The 22,182-nt window shown below is 37.5% G+C and overlaps 1 protein-coding gene and 1 non-coding gene across 4 annotated transcripts in view; one reads left to right on the top strand and one right to left on the bottom strand.

Moving 5' to 3' along the window:
• The window catches only part of NBEAL1 (neurobeachin like 1), a 177,491-nt gene that overhangs the window by 24,118 nt on the left and 131,191 nt on the right, over window positions 1-22,182 (bottom strand). For all 3 annotated transcript variants that reach the window (XM_042995091.1, XM_015540971.2, XM_042995092.1), the window contains 5 exons: window positions 20,887-20,996; window positions 16,545-16,662; window positions 7,073-7,170; window positions 4,612-4,728; window positions 222-311 (listed from right to left, as the gene is read on the bottom strand). In XM_042995091.1, coding sequence (XP_042851025.1) covers window positions 222-311; window positions 4,612-4,728; window positions 7,073-7,170; window positions 16,545-16,662; window positions 20,887-20,996 — 533 coding nt within the window. The remainder of the gene's footprint in view (window positions 1-221; window positions 312-4,611; window positions 4,729-7,072; window positions 7,171-16,544; window positions 16,663-20,886; window positions 20,997-22,182) is intronic.
• LOC122241649 lies at window positions 4,468-4,575 on the top strand. Its single transcript, XR_006221888.1, has one exon. It is a non-coding gene; the product is annotated as a U6 spliceosomal RNA (small nuclear RNA).

The following is a 22,182-nucleotide window of genomic DNA, read 5'->3' as shown; positions in this document are numbered from 1 at the left end:
AGAGAGAGAGAGACAGAGTGTGAGTGGGGGAGGGGCAGAGAGAAAGGGAGACACAGAATCTGAAGGGCTCCAACTCACGAGCCGTGAGATCACGACCTGAGAGATGAAGTTGGGACACTTAACTGACTGAGCCACCCAGATGCCCCATATTTTCTCAATTTTTTTGATGAGTTGTAATGTATACAAACATAGCAGTGAGAAAAAGCCATAAATCTACTTACCAGTAACTCAGGACTGCCTTGAGACATAAAAGAGCGAGACTGATTTTTGGGGACAATGGCCTTTATTAGTGGAATACCATCACTAATTCCCTATAAAATAAAAGACGGAGGCTTAGTGGCTGGTTCTGTTTATCTTTATTAGTTAAAAGTTATTGAAAACTTCTATTTCTTTAAACAAGAATGAACCCGGTAATACAGCATTTTACTCTATCAAAACATATCATTTAATTAAATTGTAGGAAAGGAGAATCACTATGCTGTACTCTTGAAACTAATATAACAGTGTGTGTGAAATGTACTTTAATTCTTTAAAAAGGCTAAAAAATGTAGGAAAGGAATTATATACCATGTTTGGATAGCATACTTGAAACTTCTCAAACCCATCATTTTCTTGTATTCTACTACTTCACTGTGAAACAGATGCAGATTTCAAGGAGTATCAACCATTTAAACAGCCAGTGATTTAGAATCTTTCCTTTTCCCTTGCCATACTGGCATTAATATAAAGTAGAAAATATAGACCATATAAGAGTACATTGCTCAAATAAGTCAAATGAGACAACTGGTTATATTCTATAGAATTTCCTTTTGGGTTTAACTTTCAAAACACAGATCTATCCCATTAACTGAGGCAATCTCTGTAAGCCATAACAATAGGACGAGAAAATAAAGAGTTCTCAGAAAATTGGCATTTATCTTATATAACGTGAAACAGAACAATGATTTGTTTTAAGTTTTGTGAGAGTAGTTCATAAATTATACCTAACATTTATTAGGTAAATTATAACTTAATATTATTGGGTATATACTATGTACCAGGTGCTATTCTAAGAGCCTCATATGAATAATCAATGATAAACTATAAAAAGTGCCTATCTTTTCTCTTCACTCTGTAGATCAAGAAAAGAACTTACATTTGAACAAGCATAAATGAAAATGGTGTCTGAAGAAAACTATTTATTAGGCCCTTGCTTTCACTGCTATCTGTTTTCTTCACCATTTTAACTAGGAAGAGATGACCTATAGAGACCTTTTTTCATATGAATGAGTGGGGAAATACCTTCCCCTATGGTGATGTAAAGGGATTAACAAATTATTAGTACCCAAGGATATTTCTTGTGTTTTTTATCCTGCTCCAGATACTGGTCCCGAGGATAGCTACCCTGTGACACAGTGGGTACAGAGAGGGACAGATGTCACTGCAGTTGCAAATGGAACTTGGAATGTATTATTCTATAAAAACAAAGTTGCAAATGATTAGACATGGTGAAATCATTTTATCACCATTGCATAATAAATATAGTATTACATGTCCATCAGATTATGGGATAAAGAGGGTTTTATGGGTTGCCCTATGTGCAGTGGAGAGTTAACACAGAAGGATTGAGACAGCTCTTTTTAATTTTTTTTATTTTTTTAAATGTTTGTTTATTTTTGAGAGAGAGTGAGAGAGACAGAGCGCTAGTGGGGGAGAGGCAGAGAAAGAGGGAGACACAGAATCTGAAGTAGGTTCCAGGCTCCAAGCTGTCAGCACAGAGCCTGATGCAGGGCTCAAACTCACGAACCTGAGCCAGAGTTGGACACTTTGACTGAGCCACCCAGGCATCCTGAGATAGCTCTCCTTAGAAAGGCCTTCTTGTAAGGTTGGCCCTTGGCTGGTATCTGGGAACTTGGTGGGCAGAGTTCCTTACACTGATATAAGACTTGTCTTCAATGATAAAAGTGGCTCATTATTTCTAGATTATTTGTGCAAACAATATGGCTTGTGCTGAAGATGCGCTTTTGTACTTGGGGTCTAGAATTTTAGCATGTGCTAAGCAGAGGTTGCTCATGTTACCAGCCTCCAATAAAAACCCTGGGTGTTGGGGTGCCTGGCTGGTTAAGTTGGTAGAACATGTGACTCTTTATCTCACAGTTGTCAGTTCCAGTCCCACAATGGGTGTAGAGATTACTTAAAAATAAAGTCTAAAACAAAACAGAACAAAACACAACACCTGCCCTGGGTGGTGAGTCTTTAATGAGCTTTCCTGGTAGACAAATTTGTTTTCACATTTCATTACCGGTAGAATTAAGCACATCTTATGTGACTCCACTGGGATAGGATTAATTCTTGGATGCTTGTACCTGGTTTCCCCTGCACTCCACCCGATGTGCCTTTGCCCTTTGTTGATGTTGTTTTGTATCCTTTCACTGTAATAAATTTTAGCTGTGAGTATAATAATAGGTTGAATCCTGTGAGTCTTTCTAGCAAATCACCAAACCTGAGGGTGGTCTTGGGGACCCAGAACACATCTGGGAATTAGTCATCATCTTTTTTTTTTTTTTTTTTTTACTAAGCTCTTTGCCCAACGTGGGACCTGAACTCATGACCCCAAGATCAAGAGTCCCATGCCCCACCAACTGAGCCAGCCAGGTGCCCCAAATTAGTCATCATTTCTAAGTACTGTTTCTATTTATGCTGAATTTCAGGCAACTGACTTAGATACTTTGGGAAAACAACTGATTCTGGGGAGTTTGTATTATTAAACACTAAAAAACTATCTCATTAAACATGAATTTAAGAAAGGAGTGACAAAGATTAATTATGAAGTGCTTTCACAGACATGTGAAAACATTTACGTTAAAATACCGTAGAGCTTACTACAACATTGTTCATTTGAGTAAAAGTCAGTTTAAAGCTAACTATAACAAACTTAAAATTTTTTATACCAAATTATCAAAAAATTCTTTAAAGACTTCCCATGGTACTGAACCTAAGAAACACATTATAATGATGCTCTAGTGCAGGGTTTGACAAACTAGGCCTATGGTTGAAGTCCTGCCTACCACATGTTTTATAGGTTGTAAGTTGAGAATGGTTTTTAATTTTTACTTTTTCTTTTTTTTTAATGTTTATTCATTTTTGAGAGACAGAGAGAGACAGGGCATGAGCGGGAAAGGGGCAGAGAGAGGGAGACACAGAATCTGAAACAGGCTCCAGGCTCTGAGCTCTCAGCACAGAGCCTGATGCGGGGCTCGAACTCACGCACTGTGAGATCACGACCTGAGCTGAAGTTGGATGCTTAACCGACTGAGCCACCCAGGCGCCCCAATTTTTAAATGGTTATATTTTAAGTGGTAATTATGTACCTACATAATATTCTTGATTTTGACTATGGATTACAAAGTCCAAAAGTATTTACTATCTGGTTAAATTAGGAAAAGTTTACCAAACTCTACTGTATTGCATGAGTTACTGCTTGTTCCACACATCTCCAAGCTATTCTTTTTTTCCCCCCAAACTATTCTTAATAACATTTTTTTGAGAGAGAGAGAGAGAGAGAGAGAGAGAAGAGAAGAGAAGAGAAGAGATGCATGCGTGGGGGAGGAGCAGAAGAAGAGGGACAGAGAGAATCCCAAGCAGGATCCCTGCCCAACACAGAGCCAGACATGAGGCTTGCTCTCACAACTGTGAGATCATAACTTGAGCTGAAATCAAGGATTGGATGCTTAACTGACTGAGCCACCCAGGCACCCCTTCTTAATAACATTTCATTATCATTTTTTCTTCTTGCCAAGAGTTAATATTATCTGTCCTAACCAAATTCATAGGTATAAATGCATTCATATTCTGAACCATGCTAAGTAATTCAACATGTATAAACATTTGAATTTAAAGCACTCTTTCAATTATAGCATTAACTACCTTGTTTAGTTCATTATTCCTTCTGATATTAGCAATTAACAATTTGACTTACTGGGCCATATTTTATAAATATGCAGACACTGTAATTAAGAGTTATTTCACACACCCTCTACCTATCATCTCAGCTGTCATAAAAAGGAATTTAAATCAATTTATTCTTCCTTGTCAAGAAAATGTAAAATAAAAGAAAGCTAAGAGAAACATTTCACACTACCACTCAGTGGCAAACAAAACTCCCAATAAGATTGTTTTAAAAATCCTGGATGCCTAGGAGGTTCAGTTGGTTAAGCATCTGACTCTTGATTTCAGCTCAGGTCATAATCTCATGGTTTGTTGAGTTTGAGCCCTGCATCAGGCTCTGAACTGATGGTGCAAAGCCTGCTTGGGATTCTCTCTCTCTCTCTCTCTCTCTCTCTCTCTCTCTCAAAATAAATATATTTAAAAAAAATAATCAATAAAGAAAAAATTGTTTTAAAAATCCAAGAACATATTATTGCAACATTATTTATGACTTTGGACTAAATATTTATGATGCCCCTCCCTATAGAGAATAAAAGGAGCGTGCTCGCTTCGGCAGCACATATACTAAAATTGGAACGATACAGAGAAGATTAGCATGGCCCTTGCGCAAGGGAGAATAAAAGGAGCATTGAGGTGTACAGAATTCATAGAGAAAATGCTTTGATATTACCAAGTTTATATTACCTCTATAAAAAATGACTTGAGTTCGGAGAGGTGCTGAAATAGGTTCAGGGTTGAAGTGTCTGTTTTGGCCTGCTTCTGCACTGCTTCCTCTGCTGACAACCTAGGAGGATGTGGTTCCTTCAAAATAATTTTAAGAAAAATAATTCCGTAATTATATTAAGACATATCTTACTGTATTCTTTCATACATACTGGGCTCTAGTTACAACAGATTATATACCATGCACTGTTGACAATTCTAGGCCATTTTTCAGAGTACTCCCCTCAGCAGAATTCCTACTCTTTTCATTTCTAAAGAAACCCTACTTCTACTTTAAAGTTTTTCTTACTGATGTCTATCTTGAATTTCTAAGCCAGAATTAATTATTCTCTTTGATTATCTTCACCAGCATATTACTTTGTTTAGTATTTTATTTGTTACTTATTTCTAATTTGGATTACATACTTGTTTATGGTCTATCTCTTCCAACTAGGCAATAGGTATCTATCTTTTTTTTAATTTTAAGATTTTATTTTTTAAAATAATCTCTACACTTAATGTGGGGCTCAAACTCACAATAGCAAAATTAAGAGTTGCATGCTATACTGACTGAGCCAGCCAGGGGCCCCTAGGCAACAGGTATCTTTAAAAAAATTTTTATTTTTATTTTTATTTTTATTTTATTTATTTTTAAGAGACAGAGAGAGAACCAGCAGGGAGGAGTCGGGGCGGGGAGGGGTGGGGGGTGGATAGATCTGAAGCAGGCTCTGTGCTGCCAGCAGAGTCTGATGAAGGACCCAAACTCATGAATCGTGAGATGCTGACTGAGCTGAAGTCAGACACTTAGTCAAATGAGCCATCCAGGTGCCCCAGCAGTAGGCATCTTAAAGTCAGAAAACAAGTCTTACTCATTTTTGGATTTTCGATACCTGTTATATTGAGTATGACAGAGGCTTAATAAGTATTTGGTAAAATTAAATGAATTGCTCAGAAGTCAAAATTTACATGGGTGAATCCTTATTTCCTGAAATAAGATAGAAATGTCAATACTATCAGAATCCTATTATACATATTGCTGCATTTGTTTTCAAATAAATTATTCTTCCTTAACTTTAATGTCAGAGACATAGAACAGTGTTACCTTTATAAATAAGTAAACGGCAAATCAAATTAACATGCAAAAGGCATAGTTAAAATGCAGAACAGAATTCCATCTATAGGGGATTTTTCTATCTCCATCACAAAATATTCAATTATAGAAAATACTATGACAGCTATAAGTACTTCAATAGTACTCAATTAGCTCTCAATCCATATATTAGTCACTTTATTATTAAAAAAATGTTTTTAATGTTTATTTTGATAGAGACGGTGCAAGTGGGGTTGGGATAGAAAGAGGGGGAAGAAAGAGAGAATCCCAAGCAGGCCCTGCACCTTCAGCACAGAGCCCAATGCAGGGCTCGAACTCAAAAAACACAAGATCATGCATGAACTGAGCCAAAATCAAGAGACAGATGCTTAACTGACTGAGCCACCCAGGCATTTCTTATTCACTTTATTTTAAATCAAAGGCTGACTTCTCTATCATTTTTTATGGTAATAAAAACTAATTAGCACTTGTTTTATAAAAAAAAGAAAAGTACAGCCAGTACAAAAATTATATGGAATCTATTTCAAAACTTAAGTGTTCTATTGTCTTCTGTTCCTTTTGCACAGCAGATAGGGATAAAGCACTGATTTTAAATATGACTATTTTGTAAAAAACCCATGTTGGAGGCTTTAAATAAACTCTAAGGAATAGTAGCAATTACAAAGCTAGGTGTGATAACTGACTTAACAGAAGTACAAAACATCTATAAGCCAGAGTTTAGATCCACTCTTGCTATAACAGCTGTGGAGATTTCAATTCACAAATATTTGCTGCACACATACTATATGCAAGAAAGATATAAAATGATTAAGAAAAGGTTGCTGCCTGTAACATAGTTATAATAAAGTAAGGCAAATGCATAAATATAAAACTAAGGCAGAAAATATCATAATTAGGATATATATAATAGCCCATAGAACACGGAAAGTGATGTAGTTCAATAAGGGGGATTATGGCTAATATTCAGAGGAGACATGGCATGGTAGAAAGGCTTTTGAGTTAGCTAGTCATGCATCCAAATCCTGCTCCAGTCACATTTTAGTCATGTAAACACAATAAAATGATTGGCTTCCTGAGTAAATATAACTCCTCTGTGACTTAAGAGTTATTGACTATATATGTGGATTTTGACTACAATATTTTGTTATTTCAAAATAGGAACATTTAAATCTATTTATTTTTTAATAATATAATGACAGTATAATTTTTGTCAAATTCTAAATTCTGAGATAAGGCGTTAAATCATTAAAATACTTAAAAACACCAGTAATACTGCTCCTCAGCAATTAAAATTCTAGACTTCTGATGCAATCAATAACTTTTATGATTTACCTTTAACAGTTGACAAGGTGTTTGCCCAAAATTATTAATCATCCCTTCTAAGGCTTTTCTTTCCTTTTCATCTGTTAAGGCATCTAGATCCACAGCTCCTAAAACAAGGAAAAGTCAACTCACTACAGAGTGAAAACAAATCAGCAGGACACACAACTGATAAATATACTGGGGACTGATGAGTATATTTTCAATAAAATATTATTCCGTTCTTCAATTTATAAGAATATTGTGAGAGGTCACTTAAAAAAAAAAAAACAGCGAAACTTCAAACATTAAATATGTATAAGAATAAGTACCATCTATTATTCTCCAACAAAAAAAAAGTGGGGGGTGGGTAGCAACTGGGTAGCTCAATAGTTTGAGTGTCCAACTCTTGATTTCTGCTCAGGTCATGATCCCAGGGTCATGGGATCAAGGCCTGCTCTGGACTCCACACTCAGTGTGGAGCCTGCTCCAGATGATTCCCTCTCTCTCTCTCCCACTTCTGCTCTCTCTTAAAAAACAAAAAATTCCATCCATTATTTAGAACAAAATGTTTCAAACAAAAGTTAACTGGAAGTCCATAAAAATTTCTCTTGGAAAAGTACAAATTATTCACGGTATACTTAATTGTTTTCTTCATGATAATCAAGCTGAAACAAATGTAATAATCACGCAAAATACTACTATAAATTACCATTTATCTAACAAATACTAGGAAAGGTAACATTCTGGTTAACTGATTATACCCAGCCATACTTGATATGGTTAGTAATTGGCCAAACTAGGTAAGTCTGATTTCAAATCAAGCCTATGCTCATAACCAAAATGGATACTACCTCCCTACAAAACTATTATCAAATGAATATGGCAAAGCAAGAGCATGCTTGTTTATTTACCAAAAGGCATATGGACTCTGCTCATATTTACATAACTTCATACTATTCACAATCTTTAGAACTATTAGGATTAGATCTACTGAATGATTAAAAAAGAAAACAAACTACTTTTTTTTTTAATGTTTATTTTTGGAAGAGAATGAGATTTGAGAAAGCATGAGTGGGAGAGGCACTGAGACAAGGGAGAGAGAGGATCTGAGGCAGGCTCTGTGCTGACAGCAGGGAGTCCAATGCCAGGCTCAAACTCATGAACGAACAGTGAGATCATGACCTAAGCTGAAGTCAAATACTTAACTGACTGAGCCACCCAGTCGCCCTGAAAACACTATTTCAAAGCCTTCAGAAAATGTTCTTCATCTTGAGCTAAACACTGGAATGATGTCATCTTACTATTATTTGAAGACTTTGTTATTTATAATACTAACGGTCTTCTTTCAAAGTCTGCTAACAATTCAACACTAAATACTTATTGTAGGACCTGACTGAATAGGACACATATGGTCAGAGATCAAAAACTTTTATGACACCAATAACTGACATTTACAATCAGATTTTCCATACATACTGTTTTTTTTTTAATCCCCTTTATCTATTTCACCCCTCCCTGCACCTACCTCCCTGCTTTGGCAACCACCAGTTTGTTCTTTGTATTTAGAGTCTTTTTGTCTTTTTTCTTTGTTCATTTGTTTTCTCTCTTGTGTTTTTAAAAAAATTTTTTTTAATGTTTATTTATTTTTAAGAGAGACAGACACAATGCAAGTGGGTTAGGGGCAGAGAGAGAGGGAGACACAGAATCCAAAGCAGGCTCCAGGCTCCGAGCCGTCAGCACAGAGCCCAAAAGTGGGGCTCGAACTCATGAGCTATGACATCATGACCTGAGCCAAAGTCAGACGCCCAACTGACTGAGCCACCCAGGCGCCCTAAGACATGTGCACTTCTTAATCCCATCACCTATTTCACCCGTTCCCACACACACCTCCCCTTTGGTAACTATGTTTGTTCTCTATAGTTAAGAGTATGTATCTTGGTTTGCCTCTCACTTCGCTTGTGTTGTTTCTTAAATTCGACATGAATGAAATCATGGTGTTTATCTTTCTCTGATTGGCTTATTTCACTTAGCATTACATTCTCTAGGTCCATCCATATTGTTACAAATGGCAAGATTTCATTTTTATGGCTGAGTAATATACCATATAGTACATATACAGTACATATAAAAATATATACATCTTCTTTATCCATTCATCTATCAATGGACACCAGTTGCTTCCATATCTTGGCTATTATAAATGATGCTACCATAAACACAGGGGTGCACAGATATTTTCAAATTAGTATTTTCCTATTCTTTGGGTAAATATCCACTAGTGGAATTACTGGATCAAAGGGTACTTCTATTTTTAATTTTTTCAAGAACTTCCATACTATTTTTCACAGTGGCTGCACTTGTCTGCATTCCCACCAACAGTGAACAAGGGTTCCTTTTTCTCTACATCCTAACATGTTATTTATATATTTTTGAATATGAAATTTATTGTCAAATTGGTTTCCATACCACACCAAGTGCTCATCCCAACAGGTGCCCTCCTCAATGCCCATCACCCACTTTCCCCTTTCTCCCATCCCCCATCAACCCTCAGTTTATTCTCAGTATTTAAGGGTCTCTTATGGTTTGCCTCCCTCACTCTCTAACTTTTTTTTCCCCCTCCCCTTCCTCATGATCTTCTGTAAAGTCTCTCAGGATACACATATGAGTGAAAACATATGGTATCTGTCTTTCTCTGCCTGACTTATTTCACTTAGCATAACATTCTCCAGTTCCATCCACGTTGCTACAAAAGGGCATATTTCATTTTTACTCATTGCCAAGTAGTATTCCATTGTACATACAAACTACAACTTCTTTATCCATTCATCAGTTGATGGATATTTAGGCTCTTTCCATAATTTGGCTATTGTTGGAAGTGCTGCTATAAACATTGAGGTATAAGTGTCCCTATGCATCAGCACACCTGTACCGCTCGGGTAAATTCTTACCAGTGCTATTGCTGGGTCACAGGGTAGATCTATTTTTAATTTTTTGAGGAACCTCCACACTGTTTTCCGGAGTGACTGTACCAGTTTGCATTCCCATCAACAGTGAAAGAGGGTTCCCGTTTCTCCGCATCCTCGCCAGCATCTATAGTCTCCTGATTTGTTCATTTTAGCCACTCTGACCCGCGTGAGGTGGTATCTCAGTGTGGTTTTGATTTGTATTTCCCTGATGAGAAGTGACGTTCAACATCTTTTCATGTGCCTGTTGGCCATCTGGATGTCTTCTTTAGAGAAGTGTCTATTCATATCTTCTGCCCATTTCTTCACTGGATTGTTTTCCAGGTGTGGAGTTTGGTGAGTTCTTCATAGATTTTGGATACTAGCCTTTTCTGATATGTCATTTGCAAATATCTTTTCCCATTCTGTTGGTTGCCTTTTAGTTTTGTTGATTGTTTCCTTTGCAGTGCAGAAGCTTTTTATCTTCATGAGGTCCCAATAGTTCATTTTTGCTTTTAATTCCCTTGCCTTTGGAGATGTGTCAAGTACGAAATTGCTGTGGCTGAGGTCAGAGAGATTTTTTTTCCACTTTCTCCTCTAGGGTTTTGATGGTTTCCTGTCTCACATTTAGGTCCTTCATCCATTTTGAGTTTATCTTTGTGAATGGTGTAAGAAAGTGGTCTCATATCATTCTTCTACATGTTGCTGTCCAGTTCTCCTAGCACCATTTGTTAAAGAGACTGTCTTTTTTCCATTGGCTCTTCTTTCCTGCTTTGTCAAAGATGAGTTGGCCATACGTTTGTGGGTCCAATTCTGAAGTCTCTATTCTATTCCATTGGTCTATGTGTCGGTTTTTGTGCCAATACCTTGCTGTCTTGATGATGACAGCTTTGTAGTAGAGGCTAAAGTCTGGGATTGTGATGCCTCCCGCTTTGGTCTTCTTCTTTGATATTACTTTGGCTATTCGGGGTCTTTTGTGGTTCCATATGAATTTTAGGAGTGCTTGTTCTAGCTTTGAGAAGAATGACGGTGCAATTTTGACTGGGATTGCATTGAATATGTAGACGGCTTTGGGTAGTATTGGCATTTTAACAATATTTATTCTTCCAATCCATGAGCATGGAATGTTTTTCCATTTCTTTGTATCTTCTTCAATTTCCCTCATAAGCTTTCTATAGTTTGCAGCATACAGATATTTTACATCTTTGGTTAGGTTTATTCCTAGGTATTTTATGATTCTTGGTGCAATTGTAAATGGGATCAGTTTCTTTATTTGTCTTTCTGTTACTTCATTATTAGTGTATAAGAATGCAACTGATTTCTGTACACTGATTTTGTATCCTGCGACTTTGCTGAATTCGTGTATCAGTTCTAGTGGACTTTGGTTGGAGTCTATCGCAATTTCCATGTATAATATGTCATCTGCAAAAAGTGAAAGCTTGACTTCATCTTTGCCAATATTGATGCCTTTTGATTTCCTTTTGTTGTCTGCTGATTCTAGAATTTCCAACACTATGTTAAACAACAGCAGTGAGAGTGGACATCCCTGTTGTGTTCCTGATCTCAGGGGGAAAGCTCTGTTTTTCCCCATTGAGGATGACATTAGCTGTAGGCTTTTCATAAATGGCTTTTATGATGTTTAAGTATGTTCCTTCTATCCCGACGGTTTTCATTAAGAAAGGATGCTGAATTTTGCCCAATGTTTTTTCCGCATCGATTGACAGGATCATATGGTTCTTATCTTTTCTTTTATTAATGTGATGTATCACATTGACTGATTTGTGAATACTGAACCAGCCCTGCACCCCAGGAATGAATGCCACTTGACCATGGTGAATAATTCTTTTTATATACTGTTGGATTCGATTTGCTAGTATCTTGTTGAGAATTTTTGCATCCATATTCATCAGGGATACTGGCCTGTAGTTTTCTTTTTCTGCTGGGTGTCTGTCTGGTATAGGAATCAAAGTAATACTGGTTTCATAGAATGAGTCTGGAAGTTTTCCTTCCCTTTCTATTTTTTGGAATAGCTTGAGAAGGATAGGTATTATCTCTGCTTTAAATGTCTGGTAGAATTCCCCTGGGAAGCCATCTGATCCTGGACTCTTATTTATTGGGAGATTTATTTTTTTATTTTTTAATATATGAAATTTATTGTCAAATTGGTTTCCATACAACACCCAGTGATCATCCCAAAAAATGCCCTCTTCAATGGCCATCACCTACCCTCCCCTTCCTCCCACCCCCATCAACCCTCAGTTTGTTCTCAGTTTTTAAGAGTCTCTTATGCTTTGGCTCTCTCCCACTCTAACCTCTTTTTTTTTTTTTTCCTTCCCCGCCCCCATGGGTTTCTGTTATATACACAATGTTGGGAGATTTTTGATAACTGATTCAATTTCTTCACTGGTTATGGGTCTGTTCAAGTTTTCTATTTCTTCTTGTTTGAGTTTTGGAAGCGCATGGGTGCTTAGGAATTCGTCCATTTCCTCCAGGTTGTCCAGTTTGTTGGCATACAATATTTCATAGTATCCCCTGATAATTGCTTGTATTTCTGAGGGATTGGCTGTAATAATTCCATTTTCATTCATGATTTTATCTATTTGGGTCATCTCCCTTTTCTTTTTGAGAAGCCTGGCTACAGGTTTATCAATTTTGTTTACTTTTTCAAAAAAACCAGCTCTTGGTTTCATTGATCTGCTCTACAGTTTTTTTAGATTCTATATTGTTTATTTCTGCTCTGATCTTTATTATTTCTCTTCTTCTGCTGGGTTTGGGGTGTCTTTGCTGTTCTGCTTCTCTTTCCTTTAGGTGTGCCGTTAGATACTGTATTTGGGATTTTTCTTGTTTCTTGAGATAGGCCTGGATTGCGATGTATTTTCCTCTCAGGACTGCCTTTGCTGCATCCCAAAGCGTCTGGATTGTTGTATTTTCATTTGTTTCCATGTATTTTTTAATTTCTTCTCTAATTGCCTGGTTGACCCATTCATTCTTTAGTAGGGTGTTCTTTAACCTCCATGCTTTTGGAGGTTTTCCAGACTTTTTCCTGTGGTTGATTTCAAGCTTCATAGCATTGTGGTCTGAAAGTATGCATGGTATGATCTCAATTCTTTTACACTTATGAAGGGCTGTTTTGTGACCCAGTATGTGATCTATCTTGGAGAATGTTCCATGTGCACTCGAGAAGAAAGTATATTCTGTTTCTTTGGGATGCAGAGTTCTAAATATATCTGTCAAATCCATCTGATCCAATGTATCATTCAGGGCCCTTGTTTCTTTATTGACTGTGTGTCTAGATGATCTATCCATTTCTGTAACTGGGGTGTTAACGTCCCCTGCAATCACCACATTCTTATCAATAAGGTTGCTTATGTTTGTGATTGTTTTATATATTTGGGGGCTCCCATATTCAGCGCATAGACATTTATAATTGTTAGCTCTTCATATGGATAGACCCTGTAATTATTATATAATGCCCTTCTTCATCTCTTGTTATAGCTTTTAATTTAAAGTCTACTTTGTCTGATATAAGTATGACTACTCCAGCTTCCTTTTGACTTCTAGTAGTAGCATGATAGATAGTTCTCCATCCCCTCACTTTCAATCTGAAGGTGTCCTCAGGTCTAAAATGAGTTTCTTGTAGACAGCAAATAGATGGGTCTTGTTTTTTTATCCATTTTGATACCCTATGTTTTTTGGTTGGAGCATTTAGTCCACTTATATTCAGTGTTATTATTGAAAGATATGGGTTTAGAGTCATTGTGATGTCTGTAGATTTCATGCTTGTAGTGATGTCTCTGGTACTTTGTGGTCCTTGCAACATTTCACTCACAGAGTCCCCCTTAGGATCTCCTGTAGGACTGGGTTAGTGGTGATGATTCCTTCAGTTTCTGTTTGTTTGGGAAAACCTTTATATCTCCTTCTATTCTGAATGACAGACTTGCTGGATAAAGGATTCTCGGCTGCATATTTTTTTCTGTTCATTACATTGAAGATTTCCTGCCATTCCTTTCTGGCCTGCCAAGTTTCAGTAGATAGGTCTGCTACTACTCTTATGTGTCTACCTTTGTAAGTTAGGATCGGATTATCCCTAGCTGCTTTCAGAATTTTCTCTTTATCCTTGTATTTTGCCAGTTTCACTATGATATGTCTTGCAAAAGATTGATTCAAGTTACGTCTGAAGGGAGTTCTCCGTGCCTCTTGGATTTCAGTGCCTTTTTCCTTCCCCAGATCAGGGAAGTTCTCAGCTATGATTTGTTCAACTATACCTTCAGCCCCTTTCTCTCCCTCTTCTTCTTCTGGAATTCCTATGATATGGATATTATTCCATTTGATTGCATCACTCAGTTCTCTAATTCTCCCCTCATATCCTGGATTTTTTTAATCTTTTTCTCAGCTTCCTCTTTTTCCATAATTTTATCTTCTAATTCACCTGTTCTCTCCTCTTCCTCTTCAATCTAGCTATGGCCGCCTCCATTTTATTTTGCACCCTATTTATAGCATTTTTTAGTTCCTCATGACTATTTTTTAGTCTCTTGCTCTCTGTAGCATTAGATTCTCTGCTGTTCTCTACGCTTTTTTCAAGCCCAGCGTTAATTTTATGACTATTATTCTAAATTCTTGTTGTGTTATGTTGCTTAAATCGGTTTTGATCAATTCGTTAGCTGTCACTACTTCCTGGAGTTTCTTTTGAGGAGAGTTCTTCCATTTCGTCATTTTGGGTAGTCCCTGGGGTGGTGTGGAACTGCAGGGCACTTCCCCTGTACTATCTGGAGAAACTTGTGTTGGTGGGCAGGGCTGCAGTCAGACCTGATGTCTGCCCCCAGCCCTCTGCTGGGACCACAGTCAGACTGGTGTGTACCTTATCTTCCCCTCTCCCAGGGGCAGGACTCACTGTGGAGTGCTGTGGTCCCTGTCTGGGCTACTTGCACACTGCCAGGGTTGTGGTGCTGCTTTGATGGGATCTGACCAAAGGCATATTAGATGGGGTGGATCTTGAAGGTGCACAGGGGTGGGAGGGGCAGGCTTAGCTAGCCTTGCTGTGGGAGGGGCCCTGCAGCACCAGGAGGGAGGCAGGTCCGTGGGAGGGATGGACCCACAGAATCAGTGTTGAGGGTTTGCGCAGTACAAGCAAGTTCGGTGAGAGGAACTGGTTCCCTTTGGAATTTCAGCTGGGGGATGGGAGAGGGAAATGGCGCTTCCCAGCACCTTTGTTCCCCCTGCAGAGCTCTGTCATTCAGGGTACAACAACTCTCTCCCTGCTCTCCGAGAGCAGAGCTATTGACTTTTAACATTCCAGATGTTAAGTCCCGCTGGCTGTCAGAACTCACGGAGTCCGGCCCTTCCACTTTTGCAAGCCAGACTTCAGGGGCTTTGTCTTGCCTGGTGGGCTGTCCCTCTACTGTCCTGGCTCCCTCCTACCAGTCCGTGTAGCACACACTGCCTCTTTGCCCTTCTTCCGTGGGCCTCTTATCTATGCTTGGCTCTGGAGAGTCTGTTCTGCTAGCCTTCTGGTGGTCTTCTGGGTTATTTAGACAGATGTGGGTAGAATCTAAGCGATCAGCAGGACAAGGTGAGCCCAGAGTCCTCCTACACCACCATCTTCCCAGCTATCCTTATGTTTTTTTATTTTAGTCATTCTGACAGGTGTAAGGCGATATCTCATTGTGGTTTTGATTTGTATTTCCCTGATGATGAGTGATGCTGAGCATCTTTTCATGTGTCTGTTGGCTATCTGTATGTTGTCTTTGGAAACAGGTCTGTTCAGGTCCTCTGCCCATTGTAAAAATGGGATTATTTGTTTTTTGGTGTTGAGTTGTATAAATTTTTTTTTCAATTTTATTTGAGAGACAGAATGTGCACACAAGCAAACAAGCAGGGGAAGGGGAGAGAGAATACCAAGTAGCTCCATGCCCAGCGTGAAGACCTACATGGGGCTTGATCCCATGACTGGCAGATCACAACTTGAGCCAATATCAAGAGTCGGACGCTTAACCAACTGAGCCATCCAGGCGCCTTGAGTTGTATAAATTCTTTATATATTTGGATGTTAACCCCTTATCGGATATATAATTTGCAAATATCTTCTCCCACTGCGTAGGTTGCCTTTTTGTTTTATTGATGGCTTCCTTTGCTCTGCAAAGTGAAGATCTGCACATATACTCCTAACTACTATTTAAAACAACCACACATCAGGGGCACCCGGATGGCTCAGTCAGTTAAGCGTCCAACTTCAGCTCAGGTCATGATCTCACAGTTTGTGAGTTCGAGCTCCAAGTCAGGCTCTGTGCTGACAGCTCAGAGCCTGGAGTTTGCTTTGGATTCTGTCTCCTTCTCTCTCTGCCCCTCTCCTACTCGTGCTCTGTCTCTGTCTCTCAAAAATAAATAAACATTAAAAAAATTAAAAAACACACACACACATCAATCTCTTAACCTTTCAAATAAAAAAGATCATTTAAACTATTTTTAAATGTCTTTCTCATGTCCAAAATACCACGTATAACCACCTATTAAATAATACTTCCCATTGATTGAATACAAGATAAAAAGTATATAGGCTATACCTTCATAACTACAGTAATAGAAAACATTGAGTGCTTCTACTGCAGCTGGACCCCTCTGTTTATAGCCAAAAATCAGATCTATCCATTCATGAAGATGAGCAGAAACATATTCAGACTCCTAGAAAAAGAACAAATAATAATAGAGATACCTTCTAACAACAATGTAAATATGAGTCTTTTTAAAAAGTAAATCAAGCATTTCTACACAAAAATGTTACAACTATAAAGAAAATTATATCAAAATCATATTAAACATTTGATCAGCATCTACTACATATTTTACATATATTCTATCTAGTACAATATAAACATATTTATTAATATTTAATAATACAAAATATCTCTTAACTAATGGCTAAAGAAAATAACTCAAATATTCTAATAGCCCAAATATCAACAACAAAAAACTTAATGATGGCTATGGATGCATCTTTCTTGTTAAATTTCCATTCACATAGCCATCTAGAAACTCACTTCAAAGAAACAAACCAGTTGGGGTAGATTAAAGATGGCTGAAATCACCCCCTCCAACCTACCCAACCTGATACCACCCCACTAAAAAGGTGGACTGGGTGGCAGGCAGAGAGGCTTGAAGGACCTCCTGAAGCCTGTTAGTGATGGTTTGAAAGACAATATGACAATTGTTATTGGAGACGGGAGAAAAGGGGATTCAAGTTTAGTTCTATCAAAGAGAGAAAGAGTACCTAATTACCTCATGAATCTGGGGTAGAGATTTTTTTTCAGTTTCTATTTTAACTCCAGTTGGGTAACATACAGTATAATACTAGTTTCTGGTATACAATATAGTGATTCAACACTTCCATACAATGGGTGGAGGGACGGGTTAAATAGGTGATGGGAATTAAGGAGTGCACTTGTTGTGATGAGTACCTGGGTATTGTATGGGGATGGGGATTTTCAGGCAAAATGTTTTTAACTGATAATTTGTGCTTTTAACTGCCTGTGATAAAGCGTAGAAGGAGTAACATGAGTTTAAAAAAAGAGCTATTTGGATTTTAAGCATAATTTAAGAAAAATATAAAGGAGCAGGTCTTGCTGGGTTCCAAATAAAATTATTTCTCATTTTCAGGATACTAGAGAGCAAAGACTCTTGAAGTGAGAAATGGCCAAGGTCAATGATGAAATCAGTGTGTAACCTGTAAAATATGGTCTCAGGTGAATGTTTAGTTCAAGAGTGTAGCTGTGAAGCAATCTGTTCACACCTCAAAGATTTCAGGCTGTGCCACACAGACCCACTCAACTAGAAAAGAGAATATCTTAAGAATCTTTTTTGCTTTTTATAACGCTTTATTTTATTTTTGAGCCAGAAAGGTCAGAGACAGAGGAAGACACAGAATCTGAAACAGGCTCCAGGCTCTGAGCTGTGAGCAGAGCCTGAAGCGGGACTTGAACTCGCGAACCGTGAGATCATGACATGAGCCAAAGTCGGACGCTTAACCAACAGCCAACCAGCCTCCCCAATATCTTAAGAATCCTAAAGGTATTTTCCCACATTAGCTTCCAGCTTGGCCCAAAGGAAATAATGGATCATATTCTAAAATAATGTGAAATGGTTTTTATCCGATAATACTGATGCATAAGAAACCCATTAAATTTTAAAAGAAATTATATTAGTTCAGACTGAAGTAAGTAGAAACTGTTAAAAAAAAAAAAAAAGATGAGAGACCTTTGATATTCAATTTACTGTGGTTAGGTAAGAGGCTGACAAAGATACTCATGCAATTTTTTTTTTTTTTTTTTGAGGTAAAAGAGAGAATGACTCAAAATAGGAAGCTAAGAGCCAAAGGGTAAAACAAAAGAGCCACAAAGAACCACTGGAATAGCACTGGGCCCTGGTAAAGGAACTGAAAGCATGTCCCTGTTGGAATTCTGAATTGCTATAAACCAATTACTGTTACATAGCCCTTGTTTTTCTCTCCCCCACCCTTTTTGAAATTAAATTATTTGCCCAACGTGGGGCTGAAACTCATGACCCCAAGATCAAGAATCTCATGCTCTACCAACTGAGTCAGCCAGGTGCCCTTTTTAATCTCCCTTTTGAATGAGACTGTCTATTATAGTTCTCCTGTCCTGGTCACACCACTGTTGTTATGTGGGGGCATATAACCGGTTTCTTTAACTCCACAATCTTCAGATGCAAGAGGAGACACACACCTGTATAGTTTTGTGCACAAATAGATTTGATTTAGATTATTAAGAAGATTCTGGACTTCAGACATCATGCTTTAATGCAGGGATCAGCACACTACTTACTGCTTGTGGACCAAGTTTTACTAGCTCAAAATTTCTAGAATAGTAGAACACAGCCACGTCTAATTTTTTTTTGCACTATAGTGGCAGAATTTTGCCACAGACCTTAAAGCCAGCAAAAATATTTACTATCTGGTCCTTTTTTATAGAAAAAGATTGTAGATACCTGACTTGAAAGTCCCTGACATGAGCCTTTGGGAGGATCTTAAGAGGAAGTATGTACATTTTGCACATAGGAGGAATGTAAATAATTTGTAGTCAGAGGGCAGACTGCGTTTGGTGGATTAAATATGGTTGCAAATTCTTTTTCCCTCCCACCATTGTGAAATGGAGTTTACTTTCCTTGCTTGCTTTTTTTTTTTAAGAGAGAGAGGGTGCAAGTGAGCGGGGAGCAGAGAGAGAGAGAGAGAGAGAGAGAGAGTGAGAGAGAGAGAGAGAGAGAGAGAGAGAGAGAGAGAGAAGCAGGGCTCACCTGAGTAGGGCTTGTGCTCACCTGATGAGGGACTCAAACTCATAAACCATGAGATCATGACCTGAGCCGAAGTCAGATCCTTAACGGGTTGGCCCTACTTTCTCTGCTCTTGAATCTGTACTGATCCTATTACTGTTTGACAGGGTGACAGAAGTGCTGTGACAGTTCACAGACTTAAGCTTTAAGAAAGGGTAGAAGCTTCCAATTTTGTACTCTTTTCTGAGCTGTGGACATGTAGATATCTGGCTACCTAGCTAGAGAGACTACATGAAGAGGAGATATCTTGAGAATACATGGAAAGAGAAAAGTCCAGCATTCCAGTGTCTCAATGCAACCTCCAGATGACCTCAACCTCAGCTGTTATATGCCTGCAAGGCTATGAGAACCTCAACAAGATGAGATTTGTTCAAATGAAACCAGCCAACTCACAGAACTGTGAGAGATAATAAAATGGGTTTATTTTAAGCCTCTAAATTTTGGATAGTTTTTTTATATAGCAATACATAACTGAAACACAGGTTTCTAATATTTTAAAATAAGGAGCGTGTCTTCCTAAAATCCTGGACCCTTATTTCGTGTCATAGACACTATAGAGGAATACATCTGAGAAATTCCTGGCTAGCTAGTAAGTAACAGATTATTTTTCAGAGTTGCTTAGTTTTTTTCCCAACTCCTTATTCATATATAATGTTCTTGAATTTTGTAAATTTGACATACTATGTATTAATGACAAGGCGTGTTTCCAAGTATTGGCCTAATTAGTTTCAGAGTCTGAAACATTTCAGTTTAGAAAGAGAACTAAGTGGACTATTGAAAGGGAAAAAAAAACACATCATTTACAAAATGACACAATTATCAGTGCTTAACTCTCACTACTCCTTTAATTCCAAGCTGGAAATTCAGCTAAAAACGACTATTTTTTTTTCAACGTGTTTTTTTTTATTTTTTTTTTTATTTTTGGGACAGAGAGAGACAGAGCATGAACGGGGGAGGGGCAGAGAGAGAGGGAGACACAGAATCGGAAACAGGCTCCAGGCTCCGAGCCATCAGCCCAGAGCCTGACGCGGGGCTCGAACTCACGGACCGCGAGATCGTGACCTGGCTGAAGTCGGACGCTTAACCGACTGCGCCACCCAGGCGCCCCAAAACGACTATTTTTTAAAGTGGAATTTAGGATTTAGCAGTTGTATTAAAAACTTACTGAAATCCTTCAGAGGACACAAAAATGTGCTCATTCTTGTTAGATTTGAAACAAATGTGGGAACTGAAAAACACTGAACTACACCACCTTGGTCGTTAGAATACTTTAAAATATAACAGGCAGATACCTTATAAAACTGAATTGCTTTTTTTTTTTTTTTTTTGCTATACATCCATTGGACTATACTATATTCTCACGATATCAGAAGATTCATTATCTCAAAAGAAATTACTACATTATACTTTCTACAACAGCATATATAACAGATGACAAGTTAATCTAGAAAAATAATTGTCAGATATACTTCCTCTGTTAGACTGTTCTTTAGTCCATTCTTCGGAAAACACATACATCTCTATCTTAGTAATCTGTCTAATAACTAAACACAAAAATCTTACCAGAGCTTTCCTGTGTTTATAGATGAAATCTTCAGCTGACTTAGCCCATTTGGGGAGAATGACATCATTTACTACATCTTTGGAAACTTGTAGACAACCCAAGTTAAATTCTAAGACAAGTAAAAAATAAATGTATCAAATCATTTAGATTTAAATAAATCAAGTAAAACAAATATGAGGGCACAATCCTTAGCAAAACTAAGGATTTTTAGGTTTTTTTTTTCTTTAATTAAGAGTAAAATGTGAGAACCAAGTTCCCTTCTCTTGATCTAAGTTTATTTAACAGGTAAAAACAATTCTTATCATATTGGAAATGTATTTTATCAGTTGATTAAAAAGGTAAATGAAAATAAAATGAAATTAGTTAGTACAAGGTAATTATTAGTTTTAAATTAGTTATTATAAGGTAAATCAGAAAACTAATTGATTTGGGGTTGAGAAGTGGGGAAAACTATAGATATGACCAAAAACTTAATCTAAACAAAAATGGAATATTCAGTATTCTTCTTACATTTAAATTAATTAATATAGTCCTTCTAGTGGTTAATTTACAAAATACAACTCCTTAGAACTTTTTTGGTGTAACTTATACTTTAAATTCACTCAATGGAAGTGTTATATTTGTCATATGGAAAAATATACTTACATACCACTATTCTAAGTAGATACTGACATCATAAAGATTTGCTCATATAGTTAAAATGCAGTATTTTGACAAAAGTGTCCCAAAGATGAGGTTTTCTTGTTTATATGAGGAAAGAAAAGTGTTAAGACAAAAGACCTTCATAAAAGAAGCTGCCTTAAAATATCAGTGTGTTCCAAAGCTGGAGAGAGGTTTGAATGTCATAGAATGACAGGATGCACAGGGCCTGTGGCTTTGTTAACCCCACTACTGTGTAGCAGACATTGTTGCCAATGTGCTAACCATTCCTCCTTATTTGGTAACAGAATCTTGATTTTATTCAAGTATCCATCCTTGCCCTATGTTTTATGCCTGTAACAAGTTGACTGGTGTAGGGGTTGGTATACGAATCAGCTCTGGACAATAGGGAGAAGTTATGAGAAAGAATTTCTCACTCTTAAGAAATGACACAAAAAATTACAATCTACTTCTATTGTATCTGCCTATGATGCCTAGAAATGCTTCAGTCATTTGTAACCATGAGAGCGACTAGCCAAGGACAAAGTCAAAACACTTAGAAGAGCAGAATGAAAATACAAGAACTTGGCTTTGATGATGATGTTAAAAACTACCTGAACACCATCATAACTTGGGGGTTTTATTATGGAAAATAC

The sequence above is a fragment of the Panthera tigris genome, chromosome C1 (genome assembly GCF_018350195.1).
Source record: "Panthera tigris isolate Pti1 chromosome C1, P.tigris_Pti1_mat1.1, whole genome shotgun sequence".
Classification (NCBI taxonomy): Eukaryota; Metazoa; Chordata; class Mammalia; order Carnivora; family Felidae; genus Panthera; species Panthera tigris.
Note: the sequence above shows the minus strand (reverse complement) of the source record. Positions and strands in the feature narration are given on the sequence as shown.